The following is a 19,064-nucleotide window of genomic DNA, read 5'->3' as shown; positions in this document are numbered from 1 at the left end:
AAAATTACATATAAATAGTGATTGAATCTTAGCTTAACTGGCATGAACATTATTGCCAATACGAGAGGATACGGGTTTGAATGTGCTAAAGCACGTTACCCTCCTATTTTATAGCATTTTACCCGTAAAATATCCATATTTTATTAAAGAGACCTTTTCTACTACCTATTTTTATATATATTGCGTCATAAATAGTATTTTAGTTTGGCAAATTACGTGACTTTAAACAATTTTTTTGCTTCAAATTCATATAAGTTAATTTAATTCACGAAAGTAAAAAGTCTCACGAGGATTTCTCTAAGGCATTGAAGTAAGGCGGAAGCAAATACAAAAAACAAAAGAACTTGAATCGAGTAGAAAAAAATCATAGAAAAAAAAAAAGAGAAATGCATGCAAGGTGTTTGTATAAATACTCTCAAATATATTCAGTAACTGTTAATGAAAAGCATAAGCAACACACAAAAGATAAAGGAGTTCGATTCGAATAGAAAAGCCACAAAAGCAATGCACGCAAGGTGTTTGAGTAAATGCTCTCAAACATATTCAATAATTATCAATGAGATGATTACAAATGAGAAGAGATGTCTCTATTTATAGTTGAGTTCCCCAGATCTAACGATACAATTTAAATTATATTGACTATCGAGATCAAAATCAATCTACAAATTGAGATCTTCTAAGGTTATAAAATCTTCTAAGATTGCTTTACATATTACTAGGCCAGTAAGGCTTTAATTATATGAGTTTATTTGCATGTTCCACGAATTGGGTCAGTTCAAGTAAGCCAAATGAACTCTATTTAATCAATTGATCTCCTTGGGACGCTTTGTATGCATTCGTCACGTGTTTTGATTTGTGGCTTGTGACACTTGAATATACATGTTCAAGTCCTACCAAATGTAATTGTCATGTGTGGGTCTCCAGTCTCACCATACACAATTGCCATGTGTGAATTTTATTTGATTACACTCAAGTTCTTCGTCCGTTTGTTCTTTATATGGGTAATATAATATTTTGCCCCTGAACTTGGCAACTAGGTTCACTTTGATTATTAATTTTGGCAACTAGATTCATTTTGGTTCCTAAACTTCGATTATGTCAATATTTAATGATGTGATTAGTGTTATTAGAACATGACTGTATCGGATGGACCAAGAACTAATCAATATAACGGACTGAATAAAAGATTTGAATTGATTGACTCGGAAACTACTTGAAATTAATAAAAAAATAAAACTCAGGACAAAAATCGACAGTTGAACAAGTTGAACCAAATTTTTTTTTTATATTTTTAATTAATTAATTATTGTTAGTTCCACGACCTAATTCATCAAGCCGTTAAATCAAGAATTGTACTATTGTTTGAATGTACCATTGTTGGTCTTAAGACATTTGAATGATTTAATGTTATTAACTTCTACAATACAAGTTTCAATCAACCATATTGTATTATTAATATTTTATTTTTATATAAAATAAATAAACTTTAAAGCCACCAAAATAAAATAAAGGGTGAATTGCACTAAACGTCCTCAAATTACAATCAAGATTTTAAATTGGCCTCGTATTTTAAATTATTTTAATCAAATTATTAAAGTATTAATTTCATACCAATAGTTCATTACATTAGCCAATTTGTTAGCTTTCACACTCAATGCCAACTCAGGTTTCATAAGGAACATATTTAAAAACACATACGAAAATTTAAATGCATGTGTATCTATCATGTAAACACTTGAATTTAACGTGTTAAACAAATAAACAATATTCTTAAAAAGTCACGAGAATTATTTTTTAACATTTTAGATCCAATTTATTGGTGCGATAAACTTAAATATTATTAAAGTCTAATCAACATATTTTAAATATTCTCAATGTAATTTATGAGCCCATATTTAACGTCTAAACTAATGAAAATGTCTATTTAATATAATATTAATACTTTGATCATTCAATTAGAACGGAGTTTTTAGTAGTATGCTGAAACATCCCCCAATCTTTCTAGTATTATTTACCTAACTTACCTAACTAAACCGTTTTATCTCATATACTTTTCCCAAAAGGTGTTCCCATCATTTCATATACAATAAAATAAAAGGGTTATTGAGCTTTCAGTCCCTCTATTTAGCAATTAGGTCCATTGTGGTACATATATATATTTGTCCATTTTGATACTTTAATATGAAAACTAGATCCATTTTGGTCTTTGAACTTTGATTCTATCAATATTTGATGATGTGGCACTATAAAATTATGCCATATAGTCAGTTGGAAATTTTAAAAAAAGGATAAAATTCAAAACTGCATATGAACTTTGATCCAATATTCAAGGTTATACATTAACTTTGATTTTGAATAATTTTATACATGAAATGTTGGTTTAATTCGATTCTCACAAACCACTAGCACCGATGTCGATATAACGCTATTTTATGTATACATATTGTATGTATAAAATAATAATACTTATTCAATATTAAAATAAATCGATGCATTTCTTTTTTAAATATGTACAATTGAATCAAAATCAAAGTTTCATGTATACATTTGAACCAAAATTAAAATATCATGTGTATAATTACACCAAATCAAAGTTCAACGTATCAAATTGCATATAGGACCAAATTTCATACATAGATTTGATATTTATCCCTTTTAAAAAATGGGGAGTGATCCACTTACACTGGTCTACAATTATATCGAATTGATTAAAAAACTTACATGTGCGACAAGAAAAATTATATCGATAAATCCAATGGTTGGTTTGTTAAAATATTAATTGTATAAAAAGTTATGAATACCAGTGTAAGTGGATCCCTCTCCTTAAAAATATATTTTTAATTTTCAGGTGATGATGTGGCATAATGTCAAAGTGCCACATCATTCCTTTTTTTACAATTTTCAAATTTAAATACCAAAATTGACCTTATTATAGATTTTTTTTTCAAAATGGACCTAATTGTCAAGTTTATGTACCAAAGTGAACTTAATTGTCAAGTTTAGAGATTAAAAATTATATTAACCCAAAAAAAATTTAAAGTCACAAAAGATTGATGAGAGAAACGCAGCGGCAAAGGTTTTTGAAACAGTCTTGACTTAAGAGCGATTTGGAGAACAAACAAAAAGATCAAATCAATGGAGAAAAATAATATAAATAAATAAACAAATAAAAAAAAGGGAAGAAAAGAGGGAGGAGATGAGGGGGGAGGTAGTGATGGTGGTTAACGTGCAATGAAGGGAAAAAAGTTTAAGGAAGTTAACGAAAGCAGTGCTTGCAAGGCACAGATGCCAATATGATCCCTTTTTCTTTCATTCAATTTCTCCTCTCCCTTGCCTTATGCCATAATTTATTCGTTGTTTTCTCTCCTCTTCAAAGTCTCTTTTTTTGCTTCTTCCCTCGTCTTGGCTTTTAAATTCCTCCCCTTCTTTGTTTTCCCTCTCTTACTTACGTTCCTCTAATCGTCTCCTTTTGTTTCAATTCCCAGCTAGAATTTGCTGAAAATCATTGTTGTTTTTGGTTGTTCGTTAGAGCATTTGAGCTTTGGTGAGATTCTTGGCTTTGGGTTAGTGTGTTTTTTCGATTTTATTTCAATTCCCTTTAGTATAATTGCCTTGTTTTTTTTTTAACTTCTTAGCTCGAATTTGCTGAAAATCATTGATTTATTGGTTGTTCGTTTGAGCATTCGAGCTTGGGTGAGATTCTTGGCTCTGGGTTTTTTTTTTTTCAAATTTATTCCAATACCCTTTACTCTAATTGCCCTTTTTTTTTTTTTTTACTTCTTAGTTCGATTTCGCTGAAAATAATTTTTTTATTGGTTATTCGCTTGAGCATTTGATCTTTCATGGTGTTTTTGGCACTGGGTTAGGTTTTTTTTTTCTTTTCAAATTTATCTCAATACTCTTTAGTCTAATTGCCTTGGTTTTTTTTTTTTTAAACTTCCTTGCTCGATTTTGCTGAAAATCATTGTTATATATATATTGGTTGTTCGTTTGAGCAATTTATCTTTCATGGTGTTCTTGGCTCTGAGTTAGGTTTTTTTTCTTTTCAAATTTATTTCAATACCCTTTACTCTAATTGCCTTGTTTTTTAACTTCATATCTCTAATTTTGCTGAAAATCTCTGTTTTATTGGTTATTCGCTAGAGCACTTGATCTTTCATGGTGTTCTTGACTCTGGGTTTTTGTGTTTTTTTTTTTTTCAATTTTATTTCGATACCCTTCACTCTAATTGCCTTGTTTTTTGTTACTTCCTATCTCAAATTCACTCAAAACCTTTGTTTTTTCATTATTAGCTTGAGCATTGAATCTTTAGTAATCTTCTTAGCTCTGGGTGTTTTTTTTTTTTTAATTCAATACCCTTTTCTCCAATTATCTCGTTCTTGACCTTTCTAGCCAGATTTTGCTGAAAATTATTGATTTTCCATTGGATTTATAATCTTTTATTTTTATTTTAATACCCTTTACTCTAATTACCTTGTTTTTAAACTTTCTAGCTCTACTTTGCTGGAAAATTCTTAGTTTTACGTTGTTCAATTTCACATAATCTAAGCTATTAACCTAATGGTTTCTATAATTTTAACACTATAACATATAAAAACAAAAGAATTTAACATAATTCTGGGTTTTGAATTATTTTGGTAGGTGAATGAAATATGTTTCTTCTTCCGTTGTAATCTTTTAACATTAAATGCCATATTTCAATAATAATTGCAGAGCCATGCCTTTTTATCTTTTTATCTTTTATCACATTATATCTCTCTGCTTTTTTTCGCCTTTTATATTTACTTTTTAAAAATCGTTTGCCTTGTTGAAATAAGGTTTTTTTTTTTTTTTTGCCGTGCAGGTTTTTATTCTTCTTTTGGAGGGAAAATTCTTTCGCGTGAGGGGAATGATTTTGTGAAATATTTTGGGTTTATTTTGAAGAATATTTTCTTGGTTTTTTCTTTTCATCATCATGCCGTCTGAAACAATGGACTTTCAGACTTTCTCTGATGATATACTTTTTCCCACTGGGGTACAAATTTTCCCGGCATTCAATCACTCCTTTTTAAATTTTTTTTTTCCTAAATTCTGCAAGCAATTTTGATCTAGTATGTATATGTATTTATATATTTGTGTTCTAATTCTGAAAGTTGCTGTATTGTGGCAGCGGCAGGTTGGGTTTTGGAAGTCTGACCCCATGCTTGAGCAGCGAGGTTAGTATCAAAAACAATTGTTTGGTATTGTATATATAGTTGAAGTGAGGCCGACTGCAGAGAAGTTTTTGAATTGTCTTCTGTTCGGAGTTGACGGATCCCTCAATGGGTTGGTATTGTCCTTGGGTTAATCTGAGGTTTTGTTTGTTGACTCTAACGAGAGCTTGAGTGTCGGAGACAGGGTTCACAGAACGGGAGCGTCTTGTTGGATCAGGACATGTGTGGCACATGGCCACCTACCAATGGGAGATGTAGGCGGCGGTAGGTGGCCGTGTACACACACAGTCTAATGTCTTGCTCTGTGAACTCACGTCCTAGGTGGTCTTTTCAGGCACCCCGGCTCTAACCCAAGGACAATGCTGACTTGTTGAGGGGTTTGTCGGCTTTGGATGGATGGCCCTTCAAAGATTTCTCCAGAAAGAGTCGGCCTTCCATATATATAGGAAGATAGTTTTAATTGGGAGTTGAACTATGTTTTGATCTTTTCTTTTTAATGGGAAATTGGCTTATTTTTCTAAGTAAACATGTTTTATGATCCTTTTGTTCATCCTAAACTACTATATTTTTCATAAATTTTCATTTGATCTTATGTTTTAGGATCCTTATATTCCAGGAAAAACATTTGATCTTATGTTCATCCCTTATATTTCAGAAATTTTCGTTGCTATAGTATATTTTTTGAGTCTTTATCAAGAACTGAAAGCTTACCTTCTTTTCTTTTCCACTAGCAGCATGCAAGAAACCGATCACTTCAACCATGGAGAAAATCATGCCTGTGGAAAGTCAGGTTACACGATATCTAGAGCATACCGAGTCTTTCACCAAGCAAAATCGGGAAGCAAATCTAAGCGTAGATAGCCGTACGGTGGGAGCAGAAAGAGTATCGAATCAATCACTAAAGTTGTTGAAACCTGTTAGCCAAGGTCTAGGAACAACATTGAGTTTTGGTGGAGAGAATGGATTTCATTCCGATGAAGGAAACAAAGTTAATACTGTGACTTCCCTGTCTGAGAACAGTCTATTCTCGAGCTCATTTTCGGAGTTCTTCACTCGGAAATGTAAGTCTTTTGCCCTCTCATTGATTAGTGATACGTTTTTTTAGATAACTAGCTTCTTATGTTCATTGTTTTTGCAGTGAGATTATCTTCAAACAATGCTCTGTATGGAAATTCGATTGATACTGTTGCCTCAGACTATGAGGAAGAGGAACCATTGGAGTCACTTGAAGAACTTGAGGCTCAAACCATTGGAAACCTTCTACCTGATGACGATGACTTGTTTTCGGGAGTGACTGAAGGACTTGATTCTATTGTCCAACCAAATGGTACAGAGGATGCAGAAGAGTCAGATGTTTTTAGCAGTATTGGAGGGATGGATTTAGGAGATGATGGTCCCGGTGTTCGAAAAAATTACGAGTTCCCTGAGAAAAGTCGCCCGGGGTTATTGAATGGTTCAGTAGCAGGAGAACATCCTTCTAGAACACTGTTTGTGAGAAACATAAACAGTAATGTTGAAGATTCTGAATTAAAGGCTGTTTTCGAGGTTAGCATTTGTTAGATAATGATGGTTATTTTCTTTTCGGGTTTTTCTTTTTGGGTGTGAGTTCGTCTTACTCGAACACTTAACTTTGTTGCAACTTCCATATGTTGAATGTGCAGCTATATGGTGAAATTCGCGCTCTTGACTCGGCTTGCAAGCATCGTGGTTTTGTTATGATCTCGTATTTTGATATTAGAGCAGCACAAAAGGCAATTGAAGCACTCCAAGATAGACCATTGAGGTCCAGGAAACTCGACATTCATTACTCGATTCCAAAGGTTAGCTTACCGATTGCAATATTTCCGAATTCCCGATTGTTTGTTGCTTTGCAGTTGGAATCAAAATATTGTTATCATGTTATGGTTCATATTGTATTTGTGTATATATTACCAAGATTTTGGTCAGGGTACCATGAAAGCCCCTTTACTAGGAGTTGGATTGCATTTTTTTCCTCTACTCAAAAAATGTGCAAATTAGTCCTTGTCTATTAGATAAAAGAGCAAACTGGTCCTTCTGTTAAAAATTTCATCTAGTGTTAAAAATGTCATCCAGTTTTGCTGTTAAAAACTGGTCTTTGTATATCAACATGAGGTATACGTGGCATGTCACCTGTCACTGTCTGATTTTTTGTTAGTCGTGCCTGTTTTTTAACAGTACAAATGGATGGAATTTTTAACAGAAATGACTAGTTTGCTTTTTGATCTAACGTTAGGGACTAATTTGCCAATTTTTTGAGTAGAGGGGGCAAAATGTAATTTGACCCTTAGTACAAGGGCCTTCATGGTACTTTTACCCAAAATTTCCGATAGCCTCGTGTTGCTGTACTATTGAAGTTTAAATGCTGTAGTTTGATTCTTTTTGTTGCTGGCTATGTATATTAGGACAATCCTTTGGAGAACGAAGAAAATCAAGGCACTCTAGTTGTGTTTAACCTTAATTCAACTGTTTCAAACGATGAAATTCGTTGCATATTTGGTGCTTACGGAGAAATCAAAGAGGTGAATTAGGGGTTAATTTTTTTTCCTTTCTTCTTAGTTAAAAGGTTGATAGGCCACTGATTTATTCTTGTTCTTTGTACTGCAGATCTATGAAACACCGAAAAAAAGTCAACACAAATTCATTGAGTTTTATGATGTCAGAGCTTCCGAGGCTGCTCTTCATGCATTGAACAAGACTGAAATTGCTGGGAATCTCGTTGAGATTCAGCTTAGCCATCCTGAGAGTTTGAGAAGATGGTATTGCCTAAGCTCCTTGACTCGTCTTTTTCATTTTGCATATTCTGTCACTTTCTCGAGTCATGGCTATCTATTAGATTGTTTGGAAACCCGAGAATGCTTTTTTGTTATCGATTTTGGTGGTAGATAAATGGTTACTTGTTTATGTATTTCAATGCTCCCTCTCGTTTTTTTGCTTGCAGTTCAGTGCAACAGGTTCCTTCAGCAGGAAAGGATGAATGCTACCCTTACGAGCATGCATATAGTCCCTCTAATGATGCAAATTTGGCATTTTCCGGTATGGTTGTTTCCTCCTAGATTTCCTAACAATTAAACTTTGTATCTATGTTCTCATCGAAGGTATTCTAGTGACTGCAGTTGGGGCAAACTCGTCAAACAACATGGATATTGGAACTAGTTCCGGGTTGAACTCTGCTATAAAAGCCCCATTTTTGGAACCAACGGTTCATCATGGTATCTCTTCTGGTGTTTCTAACAGTTTAACCTCCATGGTTAGAGCGGGATCAATTGGCAATCAATCTGTCATTGCTGAGTCGGATCACTTGCAAATGAAATTTGACATCCAAGGTGCTCCAGCTTTTTATCCTTATTCGCTACCGGAGTATCAAAATGGTTTAAGTAGAGCTATTCATTCAAGTTCGAAACCACTGGAAATAATCGATAATAAGTCGTTTTCCTTAGTTAGCTCAACGGGGCACTCATTTGAATACCGTAATGCAGGTAAGGATGGTCGATTTTTTTACTTCTTGCTTATAGGCAATAGTTAATCTGAGTTTTCTGAACTGTCTTTAGCAAGATCTTGTTCACTGATACTTACGAAATTCAAAATATTGGTTTTTGTTGAGTTTCTAGGTTTTCCATCTGCCGGAAATGGGAGCCACCTTCCTGGACGTCATTGTTCGTGGAGTAACTCTTATCACCCTGAGCCTCCAAGCATGATGTGGCCTAACTCACCTTCCATGGTTAATGGAATTTATGCTGCTCGTCCCTCGGCACAGCTTCATGGACTTCCTACGGCTCACACGCTGAACACTGGTGTACCCGTAATTAACTACCATGTTGGATCGGCACCAACTGTTAATCCATCTCTTTGGGACCGACGACATGCTTATGGAGGCGAATCTCCCAAGGCTTCTAGTTTTCATCTGGGTTCTCTTGGTAGTATGAGAGGTTCTAGCAACTTTCCACATTCTAAGGAGTTCAAATCATGTAATATCTTTCCTTATGTTGGTGAAAATTGTATCAAACTAACATTGTCTCGAAAAAAAATGTAGGACTGCAATTGCTTCACTCCAGGTCCCCATTATATAACGGAAGAGGGAACATCTTTCCGATTACGAAATCAGCTGGTTCTCCCCATGAACATGCTAGAAGCCGGAGGAATGAGGGCAGTATTAATGGGGCTGACAAGAAGCAGTACGAGCTTGATATCGAACGTATAATACGAGGGGAAGACAAGCGGACAACACTCATGTTGAAGAACATTCCTAACAAGTGCGTGACTCCAGACTTCGGTTCTCTTAGATACTATATGGTTTCACTGATCGATACTAATTTTGACTGTCAATTATAACTGCAGGTACACCTCGAAGATGCTTTTGGCTGCAATTGATGAACGCAGTGGAGGAACATATGATTTTGTTTATTTGCCGATCGATTTCAAGGCAAGTTTCTCATTGTCTGGAATATTATAGGTAAAAGTATCATGGAGGTTATTTGAATTTGGAGTTGGATTGCGTTTTGCCGTTTTTACTCAAATACCGGGCAAATTAGTCATTGTATATTAGGACGAATTTGCCTAACTTTTGAGTAAATGAGGCAAAATGCAATCTGACTCTTAGCACAGGGGCTTCCATGATACGTCTATTAAATTGTTATTCTTTTATCCAAAGCATATATTTATTTGACCGTCTGTACTGTTGCAGAATAAATGCAATGTGGGATATGCATTTATAAACATGATCGAACCGAGCCAAGTCATTACGTTTTATCAGGTTTGTTTTCCGAAATTTTCGAGTCATTGGGGTATATTCGGAGAAAAAAAAGAGAACCCATTACGTTAAAAAGCTAAAAGAGTCGAATTCTGGTAGGCATTCAATGGGAAAAAATGGGAGAAATTCAACAGCGAGAAGGTGGCTTCGCTTGCGTATGCTCGTATACAAGGGAAAGCAGCCCTTATTGCACATTTTCAGAACTCGAGCTTGATGAACGAAGACAAGAGATGCCGACCTATACTCTTTAACACCGACGGCCCTAATGCCGGTGATCAGGTATGTTGCTTTGATTTCTTGCATAACAAGGTATCCTTAAGCTCGGAAAAGCTCTCACACTAGTCTGTTTCCCTCCTTTTTCATTGCAGGTGCCGTTTCCGGTAAGGGTTAATGTTCGAACTAGATCTGGAAAAGCAGCTCGTTCCTCTAACAATGAGGAGAATAATCAAGAAAGCCCTTCAAATTCGGAAAACGAAGCGAATTCATCTAACTGAGAAACTTTCAAAGTGAGTCAGGCTAACAAAACCGATTTTCCTTTCGATTGGCACTAACCTTTTTCGTAAAACCGCATCCATCCAAGATCAGGTGAAACTTAAAGTGAACCTAAATTTTGGTTGACACAAAAAGAGTAAATTATAAAAAACAAATAGAATGTATATCCTATCATTCATGGCATTGAAAAAAAGAAAAAACTTTTGTTGCTCTTTCTTATTAACATTTTTTTAAAGCTTTTTTAGATCCCAATCTGCAAATTGCTGGGGAAGTCAAGGACTTGAAAAGTTGTTTAAATTTTACTAAAGAGTGTGTATTGTGAATCCAAATTCTTTTGAGTTTCCATTTGTGTACCTTTCTGTTTGATCAATGAAAATTTATCATTATTATTTATTGCTGATGAGCATTTTTTTCAAGGTTAAAATATGCCATAGCTCTCTATACTTTTCATAAATTTGGAGTTTAGTCCTTGTACTTTTATTTTTAAGAACTAGTATCTTTATATTTTAGATTTCAAAATCAGGTCCAATTGTTAACACTTAACACTATTAATTTTTTATTGAATTTGTTGGTGTGATTTTGAAATTAAAAAAATATTCAATTTGTATCCATATAATTAAAAGTGAATTTAAATTTAACAAAATATTAATGGTTAAACCTGAATTTTAAAATTTGAAAAATATGACTAATTTTTGGAATTCAAAGATTAAATTTTAAATTTCTGAAGAGTACAGTGGCTTATAGCATATTTTAACTTTTTTAGGGTAAACTATACAATCAGCCACCCAACTATTACTATACTTCTATTTTGGTCACCAAACTATAAAAATTTTCAATTTCGTCATTAACATTTTAGATTGGTTCTGTTTTGGCTATTTTTTGTTAAATGGTTAACGTGGCTTTTCTCTAATTAGTATAATAACAAATATTCTATTAATTTTATCTTAATTTTAAATAATTTAATGAATCTAACCCTCCAAATTTATAAATTTGATTTTCAAACACATATAATTAAACTAAAACTCGACCCAAAACAGAGCTGACTGACTATACCATGAACACCTTTGATTCGAGCCATTGAAACCAATCCAGATCATATTGAAATTTTCAGACCAAACAAATAACCCAATTCTTAAATAAATCTAGTCCAAACTCGGTGAGATCGAGTCACCGAATTGAGGCTCAATGGGCTTCCAACAAACATTGATTTCATCATATGTTAAAACAAAAAAAGGAAGACAAGGCTAAAAAGTGTTTCTTTTTCGGACCAGGAACTTTTAGTCGGCCATCTCAACTCAACACGTTTATCAATAGGAAAATATCTGATAGAATCAAAATTATCTGATCCAAATAAAATGACAAAGTATCAAAGATTGTCTAGATTAATCCACGTTATAAGCCACTGAAAACTCAAAAAAGAATCGAGCAAAATCCTCTTAGTTATGGCGTCTCGAGTATTATCGACCACTTCAGTAACTCCCCTTTGTTCTTCCACTACATTTAACAAACCCAAAATTAAGCCTTCCACGAACAAAGCAAAGCCATTTCTTTTCTCATCATCATCGTCCTCGTTGGGTTTTAGAAATAGGAAGATAAAGTGCAATGCTGTGAGTGAAAGCTCTCAGGGTTCTATTGATAGGACGGTTTATCAAGGCGCTTTTGGTCCATGGACTATTGATCCTGAAGATGTACGAGAGGTAATGAGTTTTGATTTTCAATACCCTTTTTGCTCTTGATAAGTTTTTCTTGAGTAATTTCTGAAATTTTTTCTGGGAATTTGAGTGAGGGAACACTGGTTAGGTATCCTTTTGCTCTTGTTGTATTTGCTTGAGTAATTTGTGAAATTTTTTCTGGGAATTTGAATGGGAGAAATCAATTCGATACCCTTTTGCTTTTGCTGTATTTCCTTTAGTAATTTGTGAAAATTTTCTGGGAATTTGCAAGAGGGGACCAAATTTGATATCCTTTTGCTTTTGCTGTATTTCCTTAGTTCTCTGTGAATTTTTTCTGGGAATTTGCATGAGGGAAAACAATTTTTGATTCCCTTTTGCTCTTGCTGTATTTGCTTGTGTAATTTGTGAAAATTTTCTGGGAAATCGCTTGAGGGAAAACTAGTTTGTGCCCTTTTTGTTCTTGCTGTATTTCCTTGAGTAATTTGTGAAAATTTTCTTGGAATTTGCATGAAGGGAAACCAATTCTGATACCCTTTTGCTCTTTCTATATTTCCTTTGAGTGAATCTGTGAAAATTTTCTGAGAATTTTCAAGAGGAAAAACCAATGATGTTTAAACCGGACAGGGTATCGGTCCGAAAAAAGCCATTAGACCGGTTCACTCGGGAATCTGTACTCACCGGTTGAACCTGAATTTTTTTTGAATTTTTTAATAATTTATTTAATCAAACTAGAAAGAACAGTCGGACTAGGGACTAGTGAACTGGTGGCATGACTGATTCAACCAGCCATCAGGTTCTGAAATCCTTGGGAAAAACACAATTTTGATGAACCCTTTGAACTGAAATATATATATATATATATTTATTGGCAGGTTCTTTTATACAGATCAGGATTAGTAACTGCTGCTTCATCCTTTGTAATTGCTTCATCAGCTGCATTTTTGCCTGATAACTTTACATTGAAAGAAATTATTGAAAACAACCTTAATTTGATCTACCTGATCGGTGCTGGTGGACTAGGGCTATCCTTGTACTTGATCCACATCTATATAACCGAGCTTAAACGCACCCTTCAAGCTTTTTGGGCACTCGGTGTTGTTGGATCATTGGCAACCTACTTAGCCCTTGCTCAACCAGCCGGAGAGAACTTGGTTCAGTATGTTATCGAGAACCCCATGGCAGTCTGGTTTGTTGGCCCTCTGTTTGCCGCATTGACTGGACTCGTTTTCAAAGAAGGTAATATCATTGTAATTCGGCCCCATTCGAGTAACTTTTGAGTCTTCAATCTTTAGTATAGGATTAGGACATGTATGTTTTAACTAGCAAAGGCAAAACCCAAGACATTCTATGGATTTTTGCATCAATTTGCTTTGAATGGTGAGGATTAAAGCAACATTGAGTCCTTGAATTTGACAACTTTTCTTGTTTTGGTCCCTAAACATTTTTTTCGGTATGCATTAGTCTTGAAACTTAGCAACTTTTCAGGTGATGACATGGCATAATCTCCAAGTGTAACGTCGTTATACCTCAATGGAATCTAAGTTTAAGAACCAAATTGGGAAAAAATTGTTAAGTTCTGAGTCTAATGTGGATTTAAAAAAGGGATCAAGATGAGAAAAGTTGTCAAATTCAGGGACTAAATTTTACTTTATCCGTATAACTAACATACATGAAGCTGATGCAAACCCGGGGCAGGTCGATGAGACAATCTCCGTCCTGCCCTGGTCCATTACCATCCCTAGTTTTAGCTTCAAATGCACCCTAGGGTCCCCAGGCCCCCTTAAAATGGGAGATCTCATTTTTGGCCTTTTAAAATTTTATAAAGTTTAAATTAATATATGGTAAAATTACATTTTCGCTCCCAAAATGATAAAATTTTGATTTAATCTTTTAAAAAAATAAAAAAAAGCTATTAAAATGATAAATTTGCATTTTAGCTCATAAAAATATAGAATTTAATTTCGGCCCCTAAAATTTTTCTAGCTTTGCCCTTGATGCGATATTGTTTCGGATTTGATAACATTCTATCCATTTATTCTCTTAATAATTATTACCTTTCATCTGCAAACAGGCCTTTGCTATGGGAAATTGGAAGCTGCTATTCTTACATTCATTATACCTACACTTCTTCTTGGACACCTGGTATTCTTACATTCATTATACCTCTATTACTTTTGCTTCTTTTTTCGGGTCTCGGGTTTTCCATAACGACCATCGAACTGTTGAACTTCTTCAAGCATTGTGTATTCCAATTAGTTCTAACTGTTGACTCGAATTGCAGACCGGTTTGATGGACGATGGAATGAAACTTACTTTACTCGGTTCATGGATGGCTCTCTTTGTTATATTTGCCGGAAGGAAGTTTACTCAGCCGGTTAAGGATGACATCGGTGACAAATCCGTGTTCGTGTTCAATTCTCTACCCGAGGACAAAAAGGAAGCCTTGATTGAGAAACTTGAGAAGCAAAAATTACAATCAGATAGCCAATTTTGAGGTAGTTTTTTGTTAGTGTACTACCAATTGGTGCCTGTTCTTTTGGGGGCTATATATAACAGTGTATAGCATGAAAACTTTGGTGTATATAATACTAGAAAAATCACCCAATTTTTGGGTTATTTGTTATTTTGATCCCTCTACTATTAAAATTTATGCTTTAGTCATTTTTTAGGTTAAAATATGCCATAAAAATCTTTGTACTTTTCATATATTTGGAGTTCTAGTCTTTGTACTTTTATTTCTTAGAATTTAGTTTTCTATTTTTAGATTTCAAAATTCAAGTTTAAATGTTAATACTATTAAAATTATTTTGTAAAATTCAGGTTCATTACAACATCAATTTTAAGTTATATGGCTATCAAGTGAGTTATTTTTTATTTTAAAATGTTACACTAACAAATTTAACAAAAAATTAACAATATTAACAATTAGACTTGAATTTTAAAATATAAAAATAGAAAGATTAAATTTGAAATTTGTAAAGATTATTGGGGTTTATGGTATATTTTAACATTTTTATCGGTACTAACAAGTAATGACAATAGGTCGAATATTTATATTTTTGAATTATCTGAGTTTAAATTCGTAAATTTATCTAAAAATTTAAATGTATTTATTATTAACAAATTATTCGACTATTACTATGCAAATCTGCATCTAAATAGATCGGGTTTTTATAGATATCCAAATTCACAATCCGGATTATCATCCAATCACAATCTAAATTATCATCCCTAACTTGTATAATGGAGGTCAATATAGGTACTTAATTGAATAAAAAATAAATTGGTAATTCTTTACCCAAGGTCGGCCCAGTAGCCCGGCCACCTCTAAACCGGGTCTAGTGTTCTCATCATTCAGCTTCAAAACGGCACCGTAGGTTTTAACATTCGAAGCATAAAAAACGACATGTCGTTTCCTTCTCCTCTCTCTTGTGGAGAACTGTTAAAAAGAATTCATAGCAAAGAAATATTCCCCTATCGGAAACCCTAAGCAATCAAATAAGATCGAAAGATGCTAAGAGTTGCAGGGAAGAGATTCTCATCTATCTCGTGGCGATCATCCGCCGCTCTCTCTCAAAACCATGCGGCTGCCACTACCGCCTCCGCCGCTTCTGAACGGCCTTCCGTTTCCAGATCCGTTCCTTCTCTTTCTCCCTTCTCTTTCAATTCTCAGCTTCCAAATTTAATCAGAGGTAAATTTTTCTCCGTTTTAATTTTTTTAACCTTCTGTAATCTTTAGTTTACTGTTTGATTTCTTCTTTTTTATGATTTCTCTCTTCGTATCGACAAAATAGTATCATTTATGATATGCTAGTTTTTTTTTCATTTTTTTTCTAATTGCTGCAGAGTTGCAGGATATAGAATCAATAACCTGGTTTTTGGATTTATTTACAGTATTTTATTATTATTAAATTCCTCACTAAATCTGGAAGTTGATTTCCTGATAGAACGACATAGTAGCTTATGATATGATAGATTTTGTTATTTTTAATAAGTTCTGCGGAGATACAGGATATAGAATCAATAACCTGATTTTTGGATTTTCAGGATTTGTTTGTTTATTATTGAATTCAGTTTCCTGATATAATGAGATGTTAGCTTATGATATGCTAGATTTTGTTATTTTACTAACTGCTGCGAAGTTGTAAGGTACTGAAATAATAATCTGGTTTTTTATTGTCAGTATTTGTTTATTTATTATTAAATTCCTTTTATATCTGGAAACTGATTTCTAGATAATTTTCTTAATTGTATTTGGAAAATGATTTGAACTGGATTTGTAGGAAAATGATTTCTAGATAATTTTCCTAATTATATCTGGAAACTTGCATCTGGTAGCTTCTGATGTTGAAGAAATTAGATGTTTATTTTGAATCAGTTGTTCTTGTGTGAAGATAACCATTCATTTATGCTTTTATTGAATTAAAAAGCCACATTGTGTTTATTCATGATAATGGAAATACAAGAAAATTTTAAAAAGGAGGTAAAGAACTTTGTGATCCTTTGGTTTATGCAAGTGAGAAGCATTGAAGCACCCGCCTATACATATATGCTCGTGGATGGTGAATTTTCACATTTGAAGCCACTGCTTTACTTCATGTTAATGTATTCTTAAAACAACTAGTTGAATTAGCTCACATGCCATTTAGGAAGAAAGTTCTTCAGAGAAAAACCTATGCTGTCGTGCAATAATGTTGTTATGTTATCATGGTGCAATCTATAGATATGTGAGTGAAGGCCTGAAAACTTGTGCTTGTATTGTTGGACTACCCCCCCCCCCCCTTCTTTTATAGATTATGTGATACACTAGCCTCTGCTAGTTTACTTTGAGTGTTGACATTTATAGTTCACGTTTCCTGGCTGCTTTATTGTGAGCGGTACATGTATTTTTGTAATAGCATATGACAGTTGTTTTACCTTTTTCCAGGTTTTTCTTCAGATGCCCTCAGCCAAGGACACGATATGGGAATGATCTCAGATGTCCCTGCTACTGTGGCAGCTGTGAAGAACCCTACTTCGAAAATTGTCTACGACGAGTATAATCACGAGCGGTTTCCACCTGGTGATCCCAGCAAGCGTGCTTTTGCTTATTTCGTCTTGTCTGGTGGCAGGTTTGTTTATGCCTCTTTAATCCGCCTTCTGATCCTCAAGTTTGTTCTAAGCATGTCTGCCAGCAAAGACGTTCTTGCACTCGCTTCCCTTGAGGTTGACCTTTCTAGCATAGAGCCAGGGAGCACTGTTACCGTCAAGTGGAGAGGGAAGCCTGTTTTTATCAGACGTAGAACCGAAGAGGACATCAAGACGGCTAACAGCGTTGACCTTGCATCACTTCGTGACCCCCAGGAAGATGCAGTCAGGGTTAAGAATCCAGAATGGCTCATTGTTGTCGGTGTTTGCACCCATTTGGGTTGCATCCCCCTGCCAAATGCCGGTGACTATGGTGGCTGGTTCTGTCCATGCCATGGCTCACATTATGACGTGTCTGGTAGGATCCGCAAGGGACCAGCACCGTACAATCTAGAGGTACCCACATACAGCTTCATGGACGAGAACAAGCTGCTAATCGGGTGAGAATTTATGCGGAAATTATTATTATCTTTTTTTTTTTTTTTTTGGTGTTGCGTTAGTCTTGCTGCAAATTGTCATAATAGAATTTTCTCTGCACAAGAGGGCTGCATTCAATTTATATTCAGTTTACTCCGGATTTTTGTATTTGCTGCCTGTTTTAAGGTATTGCCCCAAGGTTCTGAATAATGAAAACAAGATTTGTTGAGCATGCTCAGTTTTAATGGTGCTTATGGATCATTGATATACTTCAATTATCATGTATGGTATATAAATTTAAGTCGGTGTTATTTGAACTGGACTAGACCAGTTGGACCTACAACCAGCCAGTATACTGGTTCGGACATAAGGGTTGAACCGGCCTTTGAGCAAATACTGTAACTATCATGTGTGGTATATAAATTTAAGCCTGTGTTATACTTTCCACTGGTATATGCAAATACACTTTTCAGTTTTAATGGTGCCTAAGCATTTAGTTTTCCTAGTACACATTTCTAATGCTTATGGATCATTGATATAATGTAATTGTCATTTATGGTATATAATTTAATTCAGCCTTATTTGAATCGGACCGGACTAGTTGGACCTGTAACTGGCCAGTATATCAGTTCGGACATAGGGGTTAAATCGGACTTTGAGCAAACCGCTCAAAACTAGTAGAAATGTTCCTAGAACATGTGAAATTGTGGTGATAAAACGGAACATATGAGTAGGTGGGTTACCAGCTGGAAAATTGATGAAATTTCTTCATTTAAGAATGTAGCCATTGTTGCACCCAATGACATGAAATGGAGGACCCAACACCAGCAACTTTTATAACCACCAGCTCCACATATTTTTATTTAATGCTTGTAGTACCTATATATATTGATATATCATTTCGGGTTTGCTTTAAATTTTTTATTTTTTTATATACAATTTTGAGTTCGTATATATATATATATTTGTAAAATATGTTTGTACCTAATTTGTAATAGTATATATTTAGGACAATGATTTTATTGTTTTCTTTCCTTTCCTTTTTTAATACTAATTTTGAATTTATGTTTTTGACTTTTGAACAATATTTTGTAAAGCTTCAAAAAAGTCATAAATATTTTTAAATTTTAATTTTTCAAGTAAATAAAAGAACAGCAGACAATTCTTATATAATATTTGTGGAAATAATTTTGTTATGTAGCATTTTATAGTTAATTTCACTTGTAAACATAAAGTATTTATTTTTGTATCATAATAAAATTAAATTGGTAAATCTCAAAATTATACATGAACTTTAATTTGGTATAATCATATATGTAAAGCTCAAGTCGTGGTTTAAATATATATTTAAAATTTTATTTTATTTTAATTATACATATTTAAATAAATAAATAT

At 34.0% G+C, this 19,064-nt stretch overlaps 3 protein-coding genes across 4 annotated transcripts; all 3 read left to right on the top strand.

Moving 5' to 3' along the window:
* The first annotated feature begins 3,140 nt into the window (after positions 1-3,140).
* LOC105774333 (protein MEI2-like 4) lies at positions 3,141-10,845 on the top strand. Of its 2 annotated transcripts, none has more exons than XM_052629229.1 (16): positions 3,141-3,544; positions 4,844-5,014; positions 5,150-5,195; positions 5,924-6,253; positions 6,331-6,737; positions 6,854-7,012; positions 7,616-7,732; positions 7,818-7,969; positions 8,152-8,246; positions 8,318-8,689; positions 8,822-9,127; positions 9,244-9,463; positions 9,549-9,633; positions 9,895-9,963; positions 10,060-10,239; positions 10,329-10,845. In XM_052629229.1, exons 2-16 carry the CDS (start codon positions 4,955-4,957, stop codon positions 10,452-10,454), a joined length of 2,724 nt encoding a protein of 907 aa, XP_052485189.1. In that variant the 5' UTR covers positions 3,141-3,544; positions 4,844-4,954; the 3' UTR covers positions 10,455-10,845. The 2 variants fall into 2 exon arrangements, with proteins under 2 accessions (XP_052485189.1, XP_052485188.1); XM_052629228.1 differs by having other exon boundaries at positions 3,144-3,544; positions 8,822-9,139.
* A 943-nt stretch (positions 10,846-11,788) lies between these two features.
* LOC105774304 (uncharacterized) lies at positions 11,789-14,748 on the top strand. Its single transcript, XM_012596757.2, has 4 exons — positions 11,789-12,149; positions 12,998-13,361; positions 14,197-14,267; positions 14,407-14,748. Exons 1-4 carry the CDS (start codon positions 11,895-11,897, stop codon positions 14,617-14,619), a joined length of 903 nt encoding a protein of 300 aa, XP_012452211.1. The 5' UTR covers positions 11,789-11,894; the 3' UTR covers positions 14,620-14,748.
* A 798-nt stretch (positions 14,749-15,546) lies between these two features.
* Positions 15,547-17,901, top strand: LOC105774322 (cytochrome b-c1 complex subunit Rieske-4, mitochondrial). Its single transcript, XM_012596775.2, has 2 exons — positions 15,547-15,817; positions 17,053-17,901. Exons 1-2 carry the CDS (start codon positions 15,637-15,639, stop codon positions 17,694-17,696), a joined length of 825 nt encoding a protein of 274 aa, XP_012452229.1. The 5' UTR covers positions 15,547-15,636; the 3' UTR covers positions 17,697-17,901.
* The last annotated feature ends 1,163 nt before the right edge of the window (positions 17,902-19,064 follow it).

This window comes from Gossypium raimondii, chromosome 1, assembly GCF_025698545.1.
Source record: "Gossypium raimondii isolate GPD5lz chromosome 1, ASM2569854v1, whole genome shotgun sequence".
NCBI lineage: Eukaryota > Viridiplantae > Streptophyta > Magnoliopsida > Malvales > Malvaceae > Gossypium > Gossypium raimondii.
Note: the sequence above shows the minus strand (reverse complement) of the source record. Positions and strands in the feature narration are given on the sequence as shown.